Source organism: Alexandromys fortis, unplaced genomic scaffold (assembly GCF_014885135.2).
Source record: "Alexandromys fortis isolate MF-2015 unplaced genomic scaffold, M_Fortis_MF-2015_v1.1 scaffold_349, whole genome shotgun sequence".
NCBI classification, from domain to species: Eukaryota; Metazoa; Chordata; class Mammalia; order Rodentia; family Cricetidae; genus Alexandromys; species Alexandromys fortis.
The window spans coordinates 627,405-650,222 of record NW_026068216.1 but is presented as its reverse complement, the minus strand read 5'-3'; the positions used below and the strand labels follow the sequence as shown (position 1 = coordinate 650,222).

At 40.4% G+C, this 22,818-nt stretch overlaps 1 protein-coding gene and 1 pseudogene across 1 annotated transcript; one reads left to right on the top strand and one right to left on the bottom strand.

Moving 5' to 3' along the window:
* LOC126493433 (zinc finger protein 120-like) overlaps positions 1-6,929 on the bottom strand; it is a 12,587-nt pseudogene extending 5,658 nt beyond the window's left edge.
* Positions 6,854-22,818, top strand: LOC126493443 (zinc finger protein 431-like). The gene is made up of 4 exons (XM_050130452.1): positions 6,854-6,978; positions 19,107-19,233; positions 19,438-19,495; positions 20,649-22,818. Exons 1-4 carry the CDS (start codon positions 6,928-6,930, stop codon positions 21,940-21,942), a joined length of 1,530 nt encoding a protein of 509 aa, XP_049986409.1. The 5' UTR covers positions 6,854-6,927; the 3' UTR covers positions 21,943-22,818.

Genomic DNA, 22,818 nt, shown 5'->3' with positions numbered 1-22,818 from the left:
ACACAACAGAGAACTACAGAGCAGAAAAAAATACCAATATCTTGAATTTTGCAGGAAAATGGATGGAACCAGAAAACATTATTTTGAGTGAGGTAACGCAGACATAGAATGACAATTATCACATGTACTCACTCATAGGTAATGTTTAAACATAAAGCAAAGAAAGCCAGCCTACAAACCACAATCCCAGAGAACTTATACAATAATATGGACACTAAGAGAGACTTAGAAAGATCTAATCTACATGGGAAGTAGAAAGTATAAAAAGACAAGCTCTCCTGAGTACATTGGGAGCATGGGGACCTTGGAGGAGGGTTGAGTGGGGCAAGGGAGAGGCAGGGAGGGGAGTAGAGAAAAATGTAGAGCTCAATAAATATCAATAAAAAATAATATAAAATAAGCTTGAGCTAATAGGCCAAGCAGTGCTGTAAATAATATAGTTTCCATGTAATTATTTGGGTCTGTGTGCTTGGGAAATGAATAAGCAGTCCCTGTTTACAAAATGAATAAATTTTGAAAAGAGAGAGAAAGAAATGTGGACACAGTAAGGAAAGATTGGTTCACAGTAACACTAAAACTCAGTAGGGCAAACNATATCCTTTGCTACTTCTACTTCCTGTATGAAATACTCCATGGCAGATATCTCATAGCTTAGGTATCTCAACATCAGATCATCTAAAACTACAACTCTGTCTTCATCTTCAAAGCTTCATGCAATGAAGTCTCACAGTCTCCTCTGACTCTGCTAAATAGATAGATGCAACAGTGCTGAACTGAAACTAAAGAGAAAGAATATATGACCTATAAATTTTGCTTCTTTCTTTTTTTCCAGAAAAAATACAATATAGGTCCTCCCCACAATTTGGCTTCTAAGTTGTTATGGATGCTACCATGCTTGAATAGAGTTCCAGCAGCTTCTACATGAAGTTGCTTCCTTGAATTAGGAATCAAATTGCTTATTCCTTTGAGAAATTCAAGACTTAGATAGATGGAATCTTACCCTAAGTTACCTTCCTAGGCTTCAAATGATAAGAAGGGCCTTCTATTTAATGGTTCTAAACTTTTTGAAATTTTCTCCTTCTTTTTCACCACAGGACTACCATTTGAATCTCCCTAGTGTTGTTTTTCTCCACAAAACTGACTTTTCATTTCTTTCTACATCACACATTTTTCCCGCTATAGATCTAAATAAATCATCAGTAATAAACACCCAACAGAATCAATACTTTGTCCAAGAAATTACCCAATTATCTTTTAATTTTGCCTTACTCAATTTCTCAGGGAATGGAAAAAATTGGAGTGATTTGGGAACAAAAATATACAAATGACCCCAAGATAATTTTTTACAGTCTATTTCCTACTGAAATCCTATGAACTCAAGCTTCACTGTGTGCATTACTTTCAACACCTCCATATTCCTAGTCCTACAAGAATAGTTAATTAAGCTCTGTACAGTTTTCTATGGCCTTTGACATCTAAAGTCCCAATATCTTCCACATTCCTCCAAAAGACAATGTTCCCACATTCTACCCAGCAACAAAATCACTTTTGGTGTAGCACATTTTGACCTAATTTGTTCATTTCTTGCTGTGATTAAATACTCTAAATAAAGGCATATGCGGTAATAAACAGGTTTGTTTGATATTTCCAGATCACAACCCACAATTGTGGAAGCTTAGGATAGAAATTCCAGTTAGGAACTGAAGGCAAGAGACAATAGGAAAGAATGTTTACTGTCTTTCTCTCTTGCTTAGTCACTGTCTCTTGTTCAGCTAGCCTTCTTATCCCTCTCAGTCCCACTTTCTTAGGGTATTGAAACAATCAGTGGAAGAGAAGAGTCTTACCACATCAATCATCAATCAAAACAAACATAGTAAGTAGCAATTTTGACCTGGACAAAGCCTCAATTGATGTTCTCTCAGATGACGCTAATCTACATCATGTTGACAGCTGAAGCTAATTAAGGTAGAGATACTAATATATACGAAGATTTTTTTAAAACACAAAATCAATATATTAACCGTATAAAACATGAATAACTGGAAAACACAGATAGGTCAATAAATGAGAAAAAGTAAGCGTCTAAGATCAAGAAGAGAAAACTAAAACTGTCTCTCCACAGAAACTTCCTAAACCAAGAAATGCTCAGGGACCTCATAATATAGTAAATTTTCTGAAAAAGAATGATGAAGATTGATCATTTTCTAGAGAAACAACAATAAATTTAGATAATTAGTAAAATCAACAATATAGACAGTATCATAGGCAAAGCAAGACACAAAGACAAGCCTGAAAAAACATATCATGGTTTCTTAAACAAGAATGACAACATACTAACCAAAATTAAATAACAAGAAATCACTGGCCAGCAGTCATCCTGTGCACTCTAGTTCTCTCCTTTGCTGATAATAGAAAATGGATTGGGTGAGGAGAGCTGTTTCACAAAAATTGGAGAAATGTACATAAAAATTTCTGATGTTTTAAATCTATAAAAAAAAGTTTTGATTACTAAAAGGATCTCATTTTCTTATAAAAGGAAAATTATATTAGGATCACTTAGGCACCATTTTGTTTCCTATGACTGAAGATTGCCTGTAAGTCTGCTTCAAAGTGAGGAAATAAAAACTTTTTCAAACCAAATGCAAGATAATAAATTTTTTAAAGAAACAGTGTATGATTTGTATTTTACACCTAAAGCAACCTGTTTGCTCTGTTTTATGAGAAACTAGTATTTTGAAAAAGAGTTTATCCCCACATTTTGTATAAGTTTATGTATGAGAAAAAATGTTTTCCATGTATATACAGGTGACATATAAGAAAAGAAGGTGTCAGATCCCCTGAATCTGGAGAAGCAGGTGGTTCTGAGCCTCCAAACTTGGATATTGAGATATGAACAGGCCTAATAATTTCGAGTCACTGAATAGAAGCAGTATTTTATACAGGAAATCAGTTTATTATTTTGTAATTCGGCCTACGCACTTTCTCAGGACATGGAGAGAATAAGAAAGATTAGGACGAAAATATCACGCAAATAATGTTTTGATAAATTTTTCATGACGTCTTCTAAGCACCTGGGCTTATGTACCAAGCTAAGATCACCTTATGGGGCCATAAGGAATGATGCCAGACTTGGGCTAGAAAGGCCACAACAAGACAAGGCTGTGACTGTTTTATTGAGGACACTCAGACTTTTTATTTATCAAAAATAGAAGATAATGGCAATTTCTAGGATCAAAACAGTTGTCTCTGTAAGCTGTGAATATGTTTTATTCCCATTGGTTAATACAAAAAACTTCTTTGGGCTTATGGCAGCATGTGATAGAGCAAGGTGGGAATCCTAAGCAAAGATAGAGGTGAAAAGAAAGGAGAGACAGGGAAACACCATGAGGCTGCCAAAAGAGACAGACTATATGGAACCTTACTGGTAGGCCACAACCACTGGCAATACACAGATTAACAGAAACAGGTTAATTTAAGATGTAAGTGTTACTTAATAAGAAGCCAAAGCTATTGGCCAAACAGTGTTGTAATCAATATAGTTTCTGTGTAATTATTTCTGGGCAGCCAGGAAACAAACAAACAGCCTTTGTCAACAAAATGGTGCCAAAATGAGGCAACTATATCAACATAAAACCTGAGAGAGTTTTAAAAAATCTAGACACAAAGGAAGAGAGTTAAGCAAGACTTCTTGATAGCCACATATTTTTCCAGATGGGTTTTGTTAGCTGGCAGCAAGCAAGGGTGCCACAGCTCCTATAAAAGAGGTCGTCCTGACTCAGCATTGGCAACAAAGGATATACAGCGTCTTTAGGAAAGAACTTCCTGTATGTGCTGGCACAAATAGCTCTGACTCTTTTGGGAGGTACTGGGGTCTGTGTGTACCATGTTACAAATTGCTTAATGGAGACATAGATGCACCATGTCCCTGGAGCTAGGGCAGAGAGAATGGCTCACAGAGCTAGCAGTAAACATACCTTTGTCATGTTGGACTAAGTAGAGCAAGCAGGCAGGGCTGAGGAGCTGGTCCTAGCCATGCTTGTTTAGCATTTAACAAAAGTGCTTCTGGTCAGAAAATAATTACAAATATGCAAAAAAAAACAGATTCAGATTAAAAAAAAAAAGACCTGTAAATGGGCCACAGTGTATAAATGTATGTAAGCTTGGGAGAGAGAAGACAGTCATAGATTAAAGGAGTAAAGAAAAATAAGCCATGTAAAGATGGGAAATAGAGAGTTTAGATTATGTATATTATTGTGTTTTCTTTGAGTTTTTGACTGTGAATGAGCTAAGTACAGAATTAGCTGTTCAGGTTTGACCATGAAAGCAGGGTGGATTTCATCAAAGAATTTCTCAGCATTTTATATTTCATCTTTGATTGCTATTAAGTGCTATCTAGTTCTTATTAAGTGCTATCTGGTTCATGGTATTTCGTGAGCACTTTTCGAATTCTTTTGGGGTTTTTTTTGTGTTTTGTTTTGTTTTTATGAGGCAGGGTTTCTCTATGTTACAGCGTTGGAACTTGTTTGGCAGATGAGGCAGGCCTTGAACTCACTGATATCCTCCCGCCTCTGCCCTGGAATTCTTTTTGTTGTTGTTGGTGGTGGTGGTGTGTGAGTGTTTTTGTTTTTGGAGACAGGGTTTCTCTTTAGCTTTGCAGCCTGTCCTGGAACTAGGTCTTGTAGACCAGATTGGACTCAAACTCACAGAGATCTGCCTACCTATGCCTCCCAAGTGCTGGGATTAAAGGTTTGGGCCACTACTTCCTGGCTCAATTTTTCCTAATTCTTGAATGGTGTAACGACCAAAGGCATTTCTTCCTACTTGGTTTGTGTTTGATTGCTGTTTTGAGTTTTTAGATCACCTGTTCTACAAGCCCTGGCCTCCACACATATTTCCTGAGGGCACCTGGTAGGAGTGAGACTCACTGACTCCACAGACTAGTAAAGTTCAAGGTTACCACCCCTTGCTAAAACCTTGAACTAGTGGCTGACCCATTAAAGAGTGAGGCTACAACTTGACTGGTCTGCTTAGATATGCACTTTTTTTTTTGAGACAAGGTTTCCCTGTGCAACAGTCCTAGCTGTCCTGGAATTAGCTCTTGTAGACCAGGCTGGCACCAGGGATCTGCCTGCCTCTGCCTCCCAAGTGCTAGGATTAAAGGCATGCGCCACCACCGCCCTGCCTAGACAGGTGTATTTGCTGCCTTTCAGCTAACTATTGCCTTCTTGTTGAAGTTGGGAAATTGCTTATTTGAATTCAGTCATTTTCAGGTTTCTTAGGAAAAAAAAAGAAAACAAAACAAAAAACTTATTTGTATTATTTCACATTTTAACTTGATTTTTTTTTAAAGGACAGGACCTTTTTATTTATGCTTTCAGCCAAACTATTTTAATACATGGCCCAGGACTTCTTTCTAAACACTTCTGCTGCAACTACAATTTAAAGAAGAAAAACTGAAATTAAAATAACTGACATGGGATTAACAAAGATAAAAAAGGAAAAAAGTTGCATTTTCCTTCTTTCTTTCTTTCTTCTTCTTCTTCTTCTTCTTCTTCTTCTTCTTCTTCTTCTTTTTTTGTTTTTTTTGTTTTGTTTTGTTTTTCAAGTCAGGGTTCCTCTGAAACTTTGGATCCTGTCTTGAAACTAGCTCTTATAGACCAGGCTGGCCTTGAACTCACAGAGATCTGCCTGCCTCTGCCTCCCAAGTGCTGGGATTTAAGTTGTGCACCAACACTGCCTGGCTCTTTCTTTTTTCCTTTCTTTTTTTTTTTATTTTTTATTTTTTTTATTTTTTGAGGCACAGTTCCTCTGTGTAATAGCCCTAGTTGTCCTGGAACTCACTTTATAAACCAGGCTGTCTTCTTGGTGAAGAACCAGCCCGGCCCAGGGAGTTGCAAGGCCACATAGGACCACGCTGAACCAGGCAGGGATACAGCGAACTCTGTATGCCCACTGGCTCCCACCAAGCCAGGGGAGGACCCATGACAGGCTGCTGAACCTCAGCCAGCCTCTCTACCTAATTCGAAGGCAGCGGCCCTCACTCACCAGTGCAGAGCTTCAATAGAAGGCTTGAAACTAGTCCTCTCCAAGTTTGGCAACCTGCCTAAGTTTTGAGTGGTTTCTCTAAGGCCCTGATGTATAGAGCAAAATCAGAGTTCCCTCTCTATGCTTTTTTTAATACTTTTTAAAAATATTTATTTATTTATTTATTTATTTATTTATTATGTATACAATATTCTGTCTGTGTGTATGTCTGCAGGCCAGAAGAGGGCACCAGACCTCATTAAGATGGTTGTGAGCCACCATGTGGTTGCTGGGAATTGAACTACAGGACCTTTGTAAGAGCAGGCAATGCTCTTAACCACTGAGCCATCTCTCCAGCCCCCAGAGTTCCCTCTCTAATACCGGGAATATGCTTGGCAGAGCTGGCAACGATCTGGGGCCAGGGCCTTTGGGATGGGATTGCTTCAACTCCTGAGAATCCAACACTTTTCCACACAAAGGTCTGTGGTTATCAGTTCCAAGGTCACTGTGGACTCTGTTTAACGTTCTTGAGTTACCTGTGTTCCCCGTGTGCAACATTATCTGAGTAATCTCCTCCTGAATTTGCATACTTCCTTTTAAAACTGAGCCCACTGGTTTACATTAACAAGAGACTGGTTGTTGAATTTGGCACAAATTTCCATCCAATCTGGGATAGGTCTGTCTTTACGATTGAAGCCAAGGCTGAGAATCATTGGGTTGCATTCCTATCACTCACTCATTACTAGCCAATCAGAGCCTCCAGAGGACCGGCCAGTCAGATTAGTGGGTTCCTCCGGGAGGCAGACTTCTGGTTCAGCATTTCTGAGGAAGTCGGAAGTTTCCTCTGCGCGGAACCTTGAGCTGCATTGTGGGGACAGCACGGATCGTTCTGGCAGCCGCAGCATGGTGAGCGAGGGGTTGCGCTCCACAAACGGGGAAGAGCGGTGGACCACGGTGAGTGAGGATCGGTTGTCCCCATGTGGGGAGGAGTGGCTGGCCATGGTGATTGATGGGCTGCTGACCCCATGCGGGGAGGCGCGGTGGGCCTTGGTGAGCCAGGGTCCGCTGTCCCCACGTGTGGTGGAGTAGCTACCCTTGGTGAGGGAGGGGCCGCTGTCCTCACACTAGGTAGAGAGGCTGGCTGAGGTTCAGCAGCCTGTCATGGGTCCTCCTCTGGCTTGGTGGGAGCCAGTGGGCAGACAGAGTTCGCTGTATCCCTGCCTGGTCCAGCGTGGTCCTATGTGGCCTTGCAACTCCCTGGGCCGGGCTGGCAGCCTCTGAATAACTTCAGTCACCCGGCCTTGTCCGCGCAGAGCACTGGGAGCAGAACTGTGCTTAGTAAGATCCTTGTTAACATCACTGTGAAAAGCTGGTGCCTGCAGTGTGGAGAGACATCACCAGATTTGCCAGAGTCGAAAAATACTAATCTCTCTAGTATCTTCTAGAAGTTCTTCACTTTCAATACTTTTTTGAAAAGCAATTTTGAGTCAGTTTGATTAAGGTGAACTTGAACCGCGTCTGTAGTTCCACAGGACCCTGCGCTTGCTATCCTCCTGACTAAACCACCCTACGTTCCTGGATTGCAGGTCTATAGCACCATAGAGTTCTAAAATTACCAGTTTGAGTCATATAGTGGACTATCCAATGCCGTAACAGGAGAAGGATTTGTGTAGATGGAGCATGGCTCGTCCATTTAGAATAGAAGAGGAGGAACACTGTACTGTGCACCCTGCAGGGCAAACAGACTAGACAATAGCTACATCACAGGTTAAGTTTAAAGGCAGTGAGCTGCAGGGGTCCCCATTACAAAGACAGACCTGCTAGTGTAGGGTGAGGGACTATCTATTTCCTATCATGAATTAACTCCTTCCATGTGAATGAAGACAGACAGAATTGGTGGGTGTTCAGTTTAGGAAGGATAGCTTGAACAACTAAGTATTCATTTTCAACCAACAAACTCTCTCATGCAGCTATGAGCAATCCAGGTTGACACATTTAAATCAGCTGAGAGGTTTGAGACACAGGCCATTGGCTGTAACTCCGTGTGTCAGCTTACAGCACTCAGTAGCTAACATTTTACATGAGACAGTCATGTATTCTCTTCTTAATGGCGTTCTCCTTACCAGGGGAGTGCCCACTCTGTTTCAATGTCAGTATAGCTAACTACTCTTCCAATTATTTTTATCATTTTAAAAGGCCAGTGTTTTGTATTATTTTTTATTTTATTTTTAATGCATTACTGCTATAATCTCTTTGTTTCTGTTTTCTATGTTTCCCAGTTTAGAATATCATTCCATTGTTTTTTCTTAAGTGCTATTTATTCATATTAGTTTAGAGCAATGGTTCTCAATCTGGGGGGGTCTGGCTCACTTTGAGGGATCAAATGACCCTATCACAGGACTGGCCTAAGACTATCAGAAAATAGATATATTTCATAACAGCGAAATTATAGCTATGAAGTAGTAGTGAAAATAATTTTATAATTGGGAGTTACTACATCATGAGGAACTGTACATTAATGAGACAGCATTAGGAAGGCTGAGAACCACTGGTTTAGCTCAATGTCTCCCATAGCTCCGATGCCTCACACTGTGTAACTGAAAATTTCTTTGAACACCTACTCCTGCCTCTGCTGCCCAGTGCTGAAAAGACAGTCCTGTAACTCCTTCCAGGCTGGGCCTTGACTGGAAGGAAAAATAGATCAGTGAATGATCCTGTAGATTTTATTTTGAATTTACAAATGAAGTGAGACCCATGGAAGAATTGAGTCCACTGACTAACTGTAAGCATGTGTAGTCACAGCACAGAGAAGGATGGGCAAGGAGGGTAAAGGGTTTCCTGCTCTGACAGTACTTGACATTAGCAACAGTAGTAGGGAATCAGTTTTAGATGGGCAATAAATGTTCTGCCTAGCCATAGCTTGGGTCCACAGAGCAGGCAATAAAGAACCTGGAAAAAAAAACTGAACTAGAATCCAAATTATTGTAGTTATGCCCGTTCAACCTAAATAGAAGAACTGGATGAAATGGTCCCTGCATTGCATGACTGTTTTCCAGGTTTCAGTTGTATACCCTGAGAGACATGAGTGGTATTGGTGTGCTCTACTAGAAATTCCTAGTCTCTGGAGCATATAGCCATAAAGCCTGTTTCAACTTTTTAACATAGTATTTTACAGTTGTAATTACATTATTTCTCCTATCTCAGTTTTTGCCTCCAAGCCCTCCCATAGACTTTTCATTGTATTCTAATCCATGGCCTCTTTTTGTTTAACAACAGTTACTATTTGGATGTGACCTGCCTTTGGCTGCAGGACCTCCCAACTATGAAGCAAAGGATTGGCTGTACTGGACGGTGCACACATAGGACCCTGTGCCTTGGAAGAGGAGCAGGAAGTGTTCTGGGAGGTTGGGGGATTTTACTAAACTGCAGACTTCCCAGATTAGGGCCTTATTTGATCATATGTGGAAGGACAAGGTTGGGAAGGACCGTGTGGTCTGAGTCATGTGATCTCTACTCACCCAGCGGCATTGCTGCTATTGTCCTGAAGCTCACTGGGTGGTCTTAAGTGAGGAGGAAATTTGGGAAGCCTTAGCCTTCAGGAGCACTAGTGGGAGGTAGTTTACAATTTCTTTTCATGATTCTCCTCTTGTTCTGCTGGGGGAAGGGGCTGAAGTCCACAAGCTAGTCCATGGTGAGTGTGGGGGCCACTGTCCCTAGACCAGGAAGAGTAGGTTGACTGAACTATCAGAATCAGGACTGCTTGGACTCAGATACCCCATAAGCCAGCCTGGAGTTTGGGGTTCTGTTGATCCCTGTGGTGACATGAGCAGTGGCTCTGGACCTCTGAGCTTCCTTGAGTGTGGATTCTCTGGGCAGGGGGAGGTTCTGCCGTCCTGGCCTCGGAGACTATTATCTAGTAATATCACCGTCCAGTGTCCACACAGAGGCATTGCTTATGTTGTGCCATGGGAAGACAGATTGGAAAACTGAAGATCGGGGTTGTAGAAGTTCTGAATGTTTCATTCCACTTTCAGGTTTGTTTAACACATGTGTCAGATACTTTAGAAACTGGTAGAAAGGAGGTGATGGGCATCATCCTTCAGCAATACATGATTAGAATGTTTTCAACTTTCTGCTACTGCCAGCCACCATGGTGTGAAGCTCAGTTCCAAGGGACAAAATGAGCTGCTGATCTGTAGCGGTATCTCAGGTTTACATGGTGTTGGGCAGGTGACTAGAGCAGGTGCCACAGCTGTGCTTGCCTCCATTTGCAGGGAGGGCTCCTGAGCGCGGGGCCTCTCAGGAAGACATCAGTAGCTGGAGGTTCAAAACATGAACAGTTTAAGTGTCACTGTGAGTTAATTTTGTTGAAGTTGTGAAATCTATCTTTATTAATTTCTGTACTATCATATCATCAGCAAACAGTGAGAGTTTGACTTCTTTTCCAATTTGATTCCCCTTGATATCCTTTTATGTTTTATTGTTCTAGCTAGGACCTCAAGAACTATATTGAATAGATATGGAGACAGTAGACAACCTTGCCTTGTTCCTGGTTTCTGTGGAATCTCTGGGAGTTTCTCTCTATTTAGTTTGATGTTGGCTGTTGGCTTGCTATATATTGCCTTTATTATGTTTAGGTATGTTCCTTTGAATCCTTGCTCTCTCCAAGACCTTTATCATGAAGGGATGTTGTATTTTGTTGAAAGCTTTTTCGGCATTTAATGAGCTGATCATGTGGTTTTTATTTTTCAGTTTGTTTATATGGTGGATTACATTGACAGATTTTCATATGTTGAACCATCCCTGCATCTGTGGGATGAAGCCAACTTGATCATGGTGGATGATGGTTCTGATATGTTCTTGGATTTGATTTGCCAGTATTTTATTTAGTATTTTTGCATGTTCATGAGTGAGATTTGTCTGTAATTCTCTTTCTTAGTAATGTCTTTGCTCTGCTCCCTTGGAGTTTACTCTCTCTAGCCTACTTTGGCTTAGGTTACTGGCTCTGACCTGTTTCTGTAAATCCTGGTCTGGATCCCCTCCTGCAGAAGTCCCTGGCTTGGAGTGTGTCCTGCAAAGGTTTCTGGCTCCAATTTACTGCCTCCAAGTTCCCAGGCTTGGGTGCACCCAGAACCGCAGATGACCTGGCTCAGGCTTACTGCCTCAGATGTCCCAGATTCATGCTCAGACCTGCAGAGTTTCCAGGTTCCTGCCTATTCCCTTTGATGTCCTAGATCACAGAGGTCCTGCCTCAGGCCTACTCCCTCTGAGGTCCCAGTCTCACGCCTGGCCCTGCAAGATCGCTCATCCCTGCCTACTCCCTCAGAGGTCCCAGATTCATGCTGAGACTGGCAGAGGTCCTGGCTCAGGCCTAGTTCTTGGGAGGTCCTAGACTCACATCTGGACCCTCAGTGGTCTCTTGCTCTGGCTTACTCGCTCAGCGGTTTCTCCCTGATTTTATTTGTAATATTCTGGAGTTACCCTGTGTTCCTCTTGGGCAACATTGATTATCCTCATTCTGAATTTGTTTAGTTTTTTTATAACTGAAACCATTGGTTTAGGTAAACAAGAGATGCGTTGGTGAAGTTGCTGCAAATCTCCAGCCAGTCTGGGATAGTCTGTGCTAAGGGTGGAATGGAGGCCAAGGCTGGGAACCACTCTGCTGGGTCCCTTCAGCTCACCCTGTCTCCAAGGGAATTTCTCCTGTCATTCAGATCTCACTAGCCAATCAGGGCCTCCACTGGACCTGGAAGCTCAAATGGGAAGGTTCTTCTGAGCCCCATGCTGCCTTCTCAGCTACACTACTGAGGAAGTCAGAAGTTGGCCTGTGTGTTGCTCCTTGTGCTCCATTGCAGGTAGAGAGCAGGCATGCTCAGCAGACATACCTTGGTGAGCAAGGGGCCACTGTCCCCAGACAGGGAGGGATGGCCTGCTAAGCTACTAGATCTGGTGTTGTGTGTTCTCCCCAGGGCTGGGTTGGAACCAGTGGCAAGAGGCAGAATCCCCTGTGACTTGCATGATTCTGCATAGTCCTGCATTATCCTTGCAATTCCCTGGGGCTGCCTCTGTGCAGAGCATTGGGAGTGGACTACTTAGACATATTCTTGTTTTGGGGGTCATTATGAAGAGGAGGTGTCTGAACTTTCAACATTTAACATTTAGTTTAGAATTCATCTGGAGTTAATTTTGTACAATTTATAAACAGTATCTGCTGTGTAGAGTAGCACTCCACTGCTAAACTGTGACGTACCAGAGTAGTGTTGATGGTAATAGAATTGATAGTATAAGGATTTTCCAATTTGTAGGAGACATTAATTCACATAAAGTAGAATTTAGCTATGGGTAGGGCTGCCTCCCAAATACACCAAAGATAAACATTAAGGTAACCAGGCCTTTTAGAGATTAGGATGCTAGTATATGAATGTTTGTCCATCAGGATTTGTTAAGCTACATTCCCATAACAAAAGAGACAACCCTGATTTGCAAACAGCCAAAAGGCCTCCATCAAAAAACAGTCCTCTAATACGCTCTTCATCAATGGGACATTACAGGGTCACAACCAGCATTGCCATAAAGGTGTATTATAGAACAGCTGCATCACCAGCCTTTTTGAAAAATGGTTTGAGTCAAAGTCTCTGATGTTTATTGAGGTGAACTTGAACCCTGTCTGTAGACCTTCAGGGCATTGCCCTTTCTATCATTTTGACTAGCCATCCTAAATATCTGGATTACAGGTCTGTAGCGCCACAAATTTCTAAGATTACCCATTTGATTACTGTAGTGGACTGTCCATTTCAGTACAGGGAAAGGATCTGTGTGTGAAGCATGGCTTCTCCGTTCAGACCAGAAGTGGAAAAACAGTGCACTGGGCACACTGCAGGGGGAAATAGAATAGACAATAGCTAGATCACAGACTGAAGCTTAAGGCAGTAAGCTGGGGGATCTCCAACATAAAGAAGGACTGATGGGGCAGGGTAAGTACTTTCTGTGTGATTTCCCATTGTGTGTTATCCCTTCTATATAAACAAAGACAGACAGAATTGGTGAGTGTACAGTTTATGGAGGGTAGCTTGAATACTGAGTATTCAGTTTCTAGTTAGAGAACTCTCCTATGCAGATATGTGCAGTCCTGGTGGACACAGTTAACTCAGCTGAGAGGTTTGAGACACCAGCCATTGCCTGTAACTCTGTATGAGTTTACAGCCCTAAGCACCTACCATTTTATACAGGACAAAGTCATACAATGTCTTATTAATGGCATTCTCTACCAGGGAAGGGCCTATTCTGTTTCAAATAGAACTAAGTGTTCTTCCAATTATTTTTATGTCTTTAAGAAGTCAATTATTGGTATCATTTTTTAAATTGTATTTTCTTTAAATGCATTGCCTCTCTAATTTCTATGTGTTTCTGTTTTCTAACATTTTCCAGTCATTAAGAATTTTCATACCATTTTTTCTTAAGTGCTTTATTATCTATCGATCGATCTATGTATACATCTGTCTATCTACCTGTCTGTCTATCTATCTATCTTTAGAATAGTGTTTTTTAACCTGTGGGTCATAATTCCTGGGGTCAAAGACCCTAACATAGGGGTCACCTAAGACCATCATAAACACAGATATTTATATTACAATTCATAATAAAAAGCAAAATTGTGGTTATAAAGTAGCAATGGAAATAATTTTATGCTTGGTTGTCACCACAGGAATTCAAACTGTATTCAAAGATTGCAGCATTACAAGGGTTGAGAACTACTGGTTTAGGCCAATGCCTCCTATTTCTCAGGCTTGCTTTACAATATGTAATTGAGAATTACTTTGAACATTTACTCCTGACCTTGCTTCCCATTGCTGGGAAGGCAGACCAGTAACTCATTCCAGACTGATTTCATTTCCACAATTCCTGCAGTTTGTGTTTTCTTTTCTATTTCCATTTTCAGTTCTGAACAGTTTCACTTGTTTTAACTATTTGGTTTTTCTTTTCTTTTTATTTTTTGGTTTTTTGAGACAGGGTTTCTCTGTAGCTTTGGGGCCTGTCCTGGAACTAGCTCTTGTAGACCAGGCTGGCCTCGAACTCAGAGAGATCCACCTGCCTCTGCCTCCCAAGTGCTGGGATTAAAGGCGTGTACCACCACCACCCAGCCTGGCTTTTATTTTCTTTGCTTTATTTTGGGAGTGTGTACTACAGCTATTTATGTTTTCCTTGATTTTTTTGGTGATTTATTGATTTCCTCCAACATTTGTGTTTTCCTGAATTTAAGTATTTTATTCATTTTTTATTTGAGGACCTCTGTTATCTTCATATAATTGTTTTCTTCCTTTCATTTATTTATTTATTTATTTATTAAAAATTTTCACCTCCTCTCATTTTTCTCCCACTCTCCCTATTCCCCCTCCCCCTCCCTCTCAAGTCCTAAGAGAAGTCAGTGTTCCCTGCCCTGTGGGAAGTCCAAGGCCCTCCCCACTCCATCCAGGTCTAGGAAGGTGAACATCCAAACAGACAAGGCTCCCACAAAGCCAGTCCATGCAGTAGAATAAAAACCCAGTGCCATTGTCCTTGGCTTCTCAGACAGCCCTCATTGTCAGCCACATTCAGAGAGTTCGGTTTGATCACATGCTCCTTCAGTCCCAGTCCAGCTGGCCTTGGTGAGCTTCCATTAGATCAGTCCCACCATCTCCGTGGGTGGGTGCACCCCTCGTGGTCCTGACTTCCTTGCTCATGTTCTCCCTCCTTTTGCTCTTCATCTGGACCTTGGGAGCTCAGTCCAGTGCTCCAATGTGGGTCTCTGTCTCTATCTCCATCTATCGCCGGATGAAGTTTCTATGGTGATATTCAAGATAGTCATCAGTGTGGCTATGGGAGAAGGCCAGTTCAGGCACCCTCTCCTCTGCTGCCTAAGGAACAAGCTTGGGACATCTCCTTGGACACCTGGGAACCCCTCTAGAGTCAAGTCTCTTGCCAACCCTAAAATGGCTCCCTTAATTAAGATATCTACTTCCCTGCTCCCATATCCATCCTTCCTCCATCTCAACCATCCCATTCCCCCAAGCTCTCCCCAATCCTCCCCTTCTCCCCATCTCCCCGCACCTCTGCCCCACCCCCACCCCTGTGCTCCCAACTTTTACCTGGCAATCTTGTCTACTTCCAATATCCAGGTTGATAACTATATGTTTTTCTTTGGGTTCACCTTCTTATTTAGCTTCTCTAGGATCACGAATTATAATGGATGGATATAGAAAACACTTTACTGAGTGAGCTAATCCAGACCCAAAAAGATGAATATGGTATGTACTCACTCATAAGTGGATTTTATCCATAAATAAAGGACATTGAGCCTATAATTTGTGATCATATAATGGTTTTTAAGGGCTTTTTGTTGTATTTTAGCTATGTTGGAATATTCAGTACCTGCTATGATAGGATAGCTGAGCTCTGTTGGTGATATATGTCTGTGGATGTTATAGATTATATTCCTATGCTGTTGTGTAAGCATTTGGGGTTGGGATGATTGTAGGTCTAGGCGCTAATTTCTGGCTTCATTGTTGGACGGGAGGTTTGTTCCTGGACTTCTGTGTGCTCTCTGGAATATCAGAGTGTTTGTTGGCTGAGTGTGTCCTTTTTTCCTGATCTTCTTGCCTGATATGCTCATGGGAGAAAGCTTGCTGGTGTTAGAGGCTGGGGGAATGAGAGGCCAAAGGGAGATCTTCCTAGGGATCCACAGTAGGTATGGAGAGGGTCGAGGGGAAGCTTCCTCTCATTTCTATTCCAGTGCTAGAGGCAACTGGGAAAATCGGATGTGGGCTAATAGATAATGTGGTAGATCTGAGAGTAGCCTCCCTGATCTTCTGATGGATGTGGCAAGTAGTTGAGCATCTCATTTCTTGGCATATCTTTGTTTTCCATTCCTTACTATCATCAATATTTACACTTTTGCTATTTAAGTTATTGAAGTGGTTACTAGGTTGGTTTTTGCTTTTTAAAACTATCTTGCATCTGGATAGTTGTGTCACATGCCTTTAATCTCAGCAATTGGGAGGCAGAGGCAGGTGGATCTCTGTGAGTTCAAGGCCAGCCAGGTCTATGGTGCAAGTTCCAGGATAGGCTACAAAGCTACACAGAGAAGCTCTGTCTCAAAAACAATCAAACAAACAAAAACATTCTTGTATGTTATTGTCTCTGTGCTAGTTAGCTCCAGGTGTCAACATGTCAGATCATACACTTGATGTATGATGTCCTTCTGTATGTGCTGCTTTTCTTGGTTAATCAATAAAGTTGTTTTGGCCAATGGCTTAGCAGAGTAAAGGCATGTATAAAATCTGAACAAAGACATATAGAGTGAATAGGCAGAGTCAGAGAGACTCAATGTTCCGCCAAAGGAGGAAGACACTGGAATCATACCCATAAACCACAAGCGTGATGGTAAAATATTAAATCACTGAAATGGGTTAATTTTAAATGTAAAACTGGGTAGGAATACACCTAAGCTATTGGCCAAGCAGCTTTGTAATTAATATACTTTCTGTATGATTATTCAGATCTCTGTTCCCAGAAATGAAAGAGCAGTCTCTATTTACAAAATGGCAGCCAACATGGGGCAACTACATCCACATAAGACCTGAGATAACTTGGGAAAGAATTCTAGACACAAAAGAACAGAGTTAAATTTGTGGTAGCAGCAGTTTCTTGAGTGAGCTCTGTTTGCTAGAAGCAAGCAGAGGAGTGATTCCTTTAAGAGAAGGCTTTCTGTCTCAGCATTAACAACCTAAACTGTCTGCTTCTTTGAGAGACAGCTTCCTGGTTGGTGCTGGCAGCATGAACAGCTCTGGCTCTTTTAGGAGACTGAGCACTTAGATGGGATTTGTGAGCAAAGTGCTACAAGTTGCTTAATAGAGACATAGACCCTCTGAGTCCCTGGAACTGGGGCAGTGAGCAAGACTTTCAGAGCTGGTGGTGAATGTACCTCTGCCGTATTGGACTGTGTGGAACCAAAAGGCAATGCAGCCTTAGTCCTAGCCATGCCATTTAGCATCGGGACCTTACCTGTAAACCATGAGCCTCGTGGTAAAATAATTAAATCATAGCAATGGCTTAATTTAAGATGTAAGACCTAGATAGGAATACGCCTAAGCTATTGGCCAAGCAGTGTTGTAATTAAATACAGTTTCTGTGTGATTATTCGGGTCTGGGCAGCTAGGAAATGGAAGAACAGTCTCTGTTTACATACAGTCATCTAATGGAGCATCAATTGAGGATGTGCCCTGAGAAATTGAATAAGGCAGAAAATTAAAAACTGGTGGGCTGATCTCTTAGATGAAATATTGAATCTCCTAGATGGCTATTAATGGTGGCTCATTCAGGACTCCAGTGAAAACAACAACAACAAATTGGGCAGAAATAAATGAAAATCTGTGGGATGTAGGGAAAAGCAGGCCTAAGTAGTTTCACATGGCAGCCAAATGCTGAAACAGAGGCAGGAATTTTCAGGGAGATTATCACCATTAAAGAGATGGCCCTTGTTCTGCATTGGAGCAAGGTGCCCTAAGGTTAAGAATCCGTCCTTCTATGCCCTCAGTTAATGGAAGGATTAGGAAAAGTGATTTCTAGTTCCAGGAAGAAATTTTCTATAAAAATCTTAAGCAACTCTGTTTGAAGTATGCAGGTCCCATCACAAATTAGAAGCCAAATTTGGTGGAATCATTGATGTTGTACTGAGGAGGACTAACTTAACATTAGTGCAGCCATGAAAGGCTACAGGCTAGGAATACTGGTACTAGGCCTCACCCTCATATTGGTCCCGAGTTCAGCCACCAGTCAGAATTGAGACAAACAAGTACCAGACATTCCAGAAAGTTAAAAATAGCTTACATAACTTGCATATAGGTTTCAATTTCCCTGCAGCAGTGCCAGCACCAATCCCTGTTTGACAAGACTCCTGTTGCCTCTCACCTCCCAATGAGGAGTTCCCCTACCCCATCTCCCATACTTTAATCATTGAAAACCCTGCCACAGCTGAACTTGGGGCTCTCCCTGAACCAACCTCTGTTTCAAAACGGATGGAGAGTTTAAGCTCGTGGTTGCAATAAATAAAAGCTCATGACACTAATACTGCCCGAGCATTCTGAGTCATTGGATTGCAAATTTGTGACATTCTTCCTGCCTGTTGTATTTGCTTTGAATTTTTTTTAAGTTAATATGAGTCTTTGTCTGTTTCCCTGGACATACACCCCATGGGTGCCTGGTCCTCACAGTAATAAAAAGATGGTCTCAGAACCTCTGAACTTGAGACAATAGATAATTAGGATCCCCCCCCTGTAAGTACTAGCAATTGATCTCACCTATATGAAAGATCAGCAAATATTCTTTTCTACTGAGCCATCTCTCTTGCCCTATGTTGATTATTTATGATCAACATTTACATTGCTTGTTTCCATCTGTCCATTTGTACCTGTTTAAATATGCAGTTCCTTTTAGAAAGGTCTTATTTATATTACAGTTTAGACAGGCACTTCATATTTCTCGAATATGAATGCAAAACTGGAATGAATACATACATAGTCTTTGTAGGAACTTCAGTAAGAAACCCCTGAGTTCTTAATATCTTTTCTGTTTGTTTGATTTTTGCATGGGAGACAGGTTCTTACAATGTGCTTCCGTCTGTGTTGGAACTGGTTGCATAAATGGGGCCAGTATTCAACTCAGAGGCAAACATACCTACCTGCCTTTGCCTTCTGAGTACTAGGATTACAGACATAAGCCAGCACACCAGCTTGCCCATCATGTTTTTGTAGTTGGTAGTTGTTCATACAATTTCTCTGATGTGTAGTCAGTACTATTGATCTGTTTGCTTGTCTCTCTGAGTCTGTTAATAGGCATTTCTCTAACAAGGCAATATCCCATATAAAGGTGCAGAAATGACAGAGTTGACCCTCCTGTTTAATTTTTTTCTAAAATAACTTGGTGATTACATTTAAACTTCTGTGTCATGAAATATGTTGAGAAGCACCAGAATTATATGACTATATTTTCAAAGAAGTATACATTTGCAAGGTTATCACTTTCTTTTGTACACATGTATATTTTAGAATGCAGTGACCTATGATGATGTGTATGTTGACTTCACTTGGGAAGAGTGGTCTTTGCTGGATCCTTCCCAGAAGAATCTCTACAGAGATGTGATGCTGGAGACCTACAGGAACCTCACTGCTATAGGTAAGACTATGAATTTTCCTTCACATTTTAAAATAAGGGGATGACTGTTTCTTGATTATAGATGATCTTTTCTCATTGTAATTGAGACTAAGGAAGGATGATGTGAATAAGTTGGGCATGGTTCTAAGGTTCACTGAAGATAACAACTTAAATTTTGCACATTTTCCAATAATACATTACTCATTTTCTGTTACTATATTTTAGGCTGCAAATGGGAAGATCATAATTTTGAAGAACGTCGAAGTTCTAGAAGACCTGGAAGGTAATTTTCATATGCAAGCTAATGTAAATATGCCTCAGGAAATTGTAAGACATTTTAAAAGAAAGCAACAGTGTAAATAAGGACAACTTAAAGTGCACTAAAGATTATTAAATTCTCACAAAACCACATATCTTGATGTCATATAGGTGAATTTTGTTTGCAAATCATTATGTTAAAAAAAGAAGAGAAGGAAACAGTTTCTTAATAGATAGATATCACCATTTCAATTATAGCCCCATGCGAGCTGTACTGTGGAACTGCCCATCCATTTAGTTTCATACCAGTCATAGTACAAAAGGTATGCTCATTAAATAGGTGATATGTATATGTCCCAAACCTTCTAATAAGCAAACAGTCTATAATAAAGCTCGTGTTCCTCATATACTTGTTGTGATTTTGCTATGTTTGGTGTGAGGATGGGTAGTTAGAGTCAAGAGCCAAGGGGCAGTTGTTGTGCAGGAACCTTAATCCCTATACCATATGTCTATGAGGAACAGAAACTCAAACTTCATAAATGGAACATGGACACCTTTTATTTGTAATTCTTCCTTTAATAGGTATATCCTATGTCATTCTGGATACAAGCCAAATAAACATAGGGATATCAAAAGAAGCAACATACCCCTCTCCCTCTCAGATCAATTAGAAGATATATATTAGTCCTCACTTTGAATGAACTTCTTCAGTAGGTTTCAAGTTTACAAGTAAATGCTTTTACTTCTTTGAAAATTCAGCAACAAACTCACACTGCAGGAAGCCCTGTGAGTAGTAGGGATGTCTAAATACTTGTTTGTTCTTGTTCACTCTGCAAATGTAGTATGACTCACATTATAGGAGAATTTATGAATGCAATATGTGTGGTAAAGCTCTGAATTTTTCCAGTTCTTTTCAAATATGTGAAAAAAATCTTAAATAGAAAAAAAGATGTTATAAATGTGAACCATGTAATAAAGGCTCTTACCATCATAGGTATCTTCAAAGATGCAAAACATCCCTTAATGAAAGAGTACAATATGAATGTGATCACAGTCATAAAACCTTAAGATCTGGTTCCTATTTACAATTAGACCAAATTGTAAAATTAATTTATGCAATATATTCAATAGTGTAATGAATATGGTAAAGCTTTTACATGTGCCAATTATTGTTGCAGGAATGAAAGAAGCCATACTGGAGAGAAGCCTTCTGAATATACTCAAAATGTTGAAGCTTATGCTTATAATAATCAGCTTCAAAGGCATGAAAGAATCCATACTGGAGAGAAACGCTATGAATGTGATCAGTGTGGTAAAACTTATGTATGCAACAGGAATCTTCTAAGGCATAAAATAACACATACTGGAGAAAAACCCTATAAATGTAATCATTGTGGTAAGGCCTTTTCACGTGACAGTAATCTCCAAATGCATAAAATAATACATAGTGAAGAGAAACCATATGAATGTAATAAATGTGGTAAGGCCTTTTTACGTGACAGTATTCTCCAAGCACATAAAAGAATACATACTGGAGAGAAACCCTATGAATGTAATCAATGTGGTAAAGCCTTTTCATTTCACAGTTATCTCACAACACATAAAAGAATACATACGGGTATAAAACCCTACGAATGTAATCAATGTGGTAAAACCTTTGCAAAGCACAGTCGTCTTCTAATGCATAGAAGAACACATACTGGAGAGAAACCCTTTGAATGTAACCAATGTGGTAAAGCCTTTGCATTTCACAGTTATCTCCGAATACATAAAAGAATACATACTGGAGAGAAACCCTATGAATGTAATCAATGTGGTAAAGCCTTTGCTCAATACAATCATCTTCTAATGCATAGACGAAAACATACTGGTGAGAAACCCTATGAATGTAATCAGTGTGGTAAGGCCTTTGCATGTCACAGTAGGCTTCAAACACATAAAAGAACACATACGGGAGAGAAACCCTATGAATGTAATCAATGTGGTAAGGCCTTTGCATTTCAAAGTTATCTCAAAACACATAAAAGAAGACATACAGGCGAGAAACCCTATGGATGTAATCAGTGTGGTAAAACCTTTGCATTTCAAAGTTATCTCAAAACACATAAAAGAACACATACAGGCGAGAAACCCTATGGATGTAATCAGTGTGGGAAATCCTTTACCACTCACAGTTACCTTCTGATGCATAAAAGAATACATACTGGAGAGAAACCTTATGAATGTAATCAATGTGGTAAGGCTTATGGATATAGCAGTGCTCTTCTAATGCATAAAAGAACACATACTGGAGAGAAACCCTATGAATGTAGTCAATGTGGTAAGGCCTTTGCACGTGACAGTAGTCTCCAAACACATGAAAGAACACATACCAGAGAGAAACCCTATGAATGTAATCAATGTGGTAAAGCCTTTGCATTTCACAAATATCTCAAAACACATAAGCGAACACATACAGGCAAGAAACCCTGATTGTTGATATAATCAACGTGGGAAATCCTTTGCATGTAACAGTAGATTCCACATATATAAAAGAACACACACTGGATTGAAACTTTCTGAAAGTAATCATTGTGGTAAAGCCTTTGTATGTGATTTTTGTCTTTGAAGCCATGAGAAAAAAAATCAAAAACTGCATAGAAACCCTACAAATGTAGTTAATGTGGTAAGGTTCTGCACTTCATAGTACTCTTTATACGACAATAAAACTTTTAGTGTGAAACCATTCTGTTAAAGCCTGTGCATATCACAGTAGTCGTTGAGGACATGATAAAAACTCATACAGCAGAGACTCTAGCTGTAAAGGATTTGGGAAGACCTTTAGCTAACACATTTAAGTTACACAAGGGAATTCTGGAGATAAAATCTGACAATGTCAACAATCTGTTCAAGCAGTGTATTATTATGTTTATACCTACAAACTCGTATGAACAGAGCCCTACAAACTTAAATGTTAAAGTAACTCTTTTGGATTTCATGTATCTCTTCAATGACATGAAATAACTAATTCAGTTGTAAAACTTTATGGATATTTGATGTGGGATGGTGCTTTTGTACACTGTAAAGATTTGTTACTTGTATTTGTTTAATAAAATGCTGATTGGCCAGTAGCCAGGCAGGAAGAATGGGGAGGGGAGTGACCAGGCTAAGAGAATTCTTGGAAGAGGAAAGTCAAAGAGTCACTCACCAGCCAGATGCAGAGGAAGCAAGATGAGAATGCCTCACTGAGTAAGGTACCAAGCCACATGGCTAAACATCAATGAGAATTATGTGTTAATTTAAGTTGTAAGAATTTTAGTAATAAGCCTGAGCTAATAGGCCAAACAGTTTATAACTAATATAAGCCTC

Excerpts from the sequence above, each read along its gene's own strand:
- LOC126493443 (XM_050130452.1), top strand. The coding sequence starts at position 6,928 with ATGGTGAGCGAGGGGTTGCGCTCCACAAACGGGGAAGAGCGGTGGACC. Across the intron at positions 6,979-19,106 it reads GGGAAGAGCGGTGGACCACG|AATGCAGTGACCTATGATGA; the intron begins GTGAGTGAGGAT and ends TGTATATTTTAG. Across the intron at positions 19,496-20,648 it reads AGTTCTAGAAGACCTGGAAG|GAATGAAAGAAGCCATACTG; the intron begins GTAATTTTCATA and ends TTATTGTTGCAG.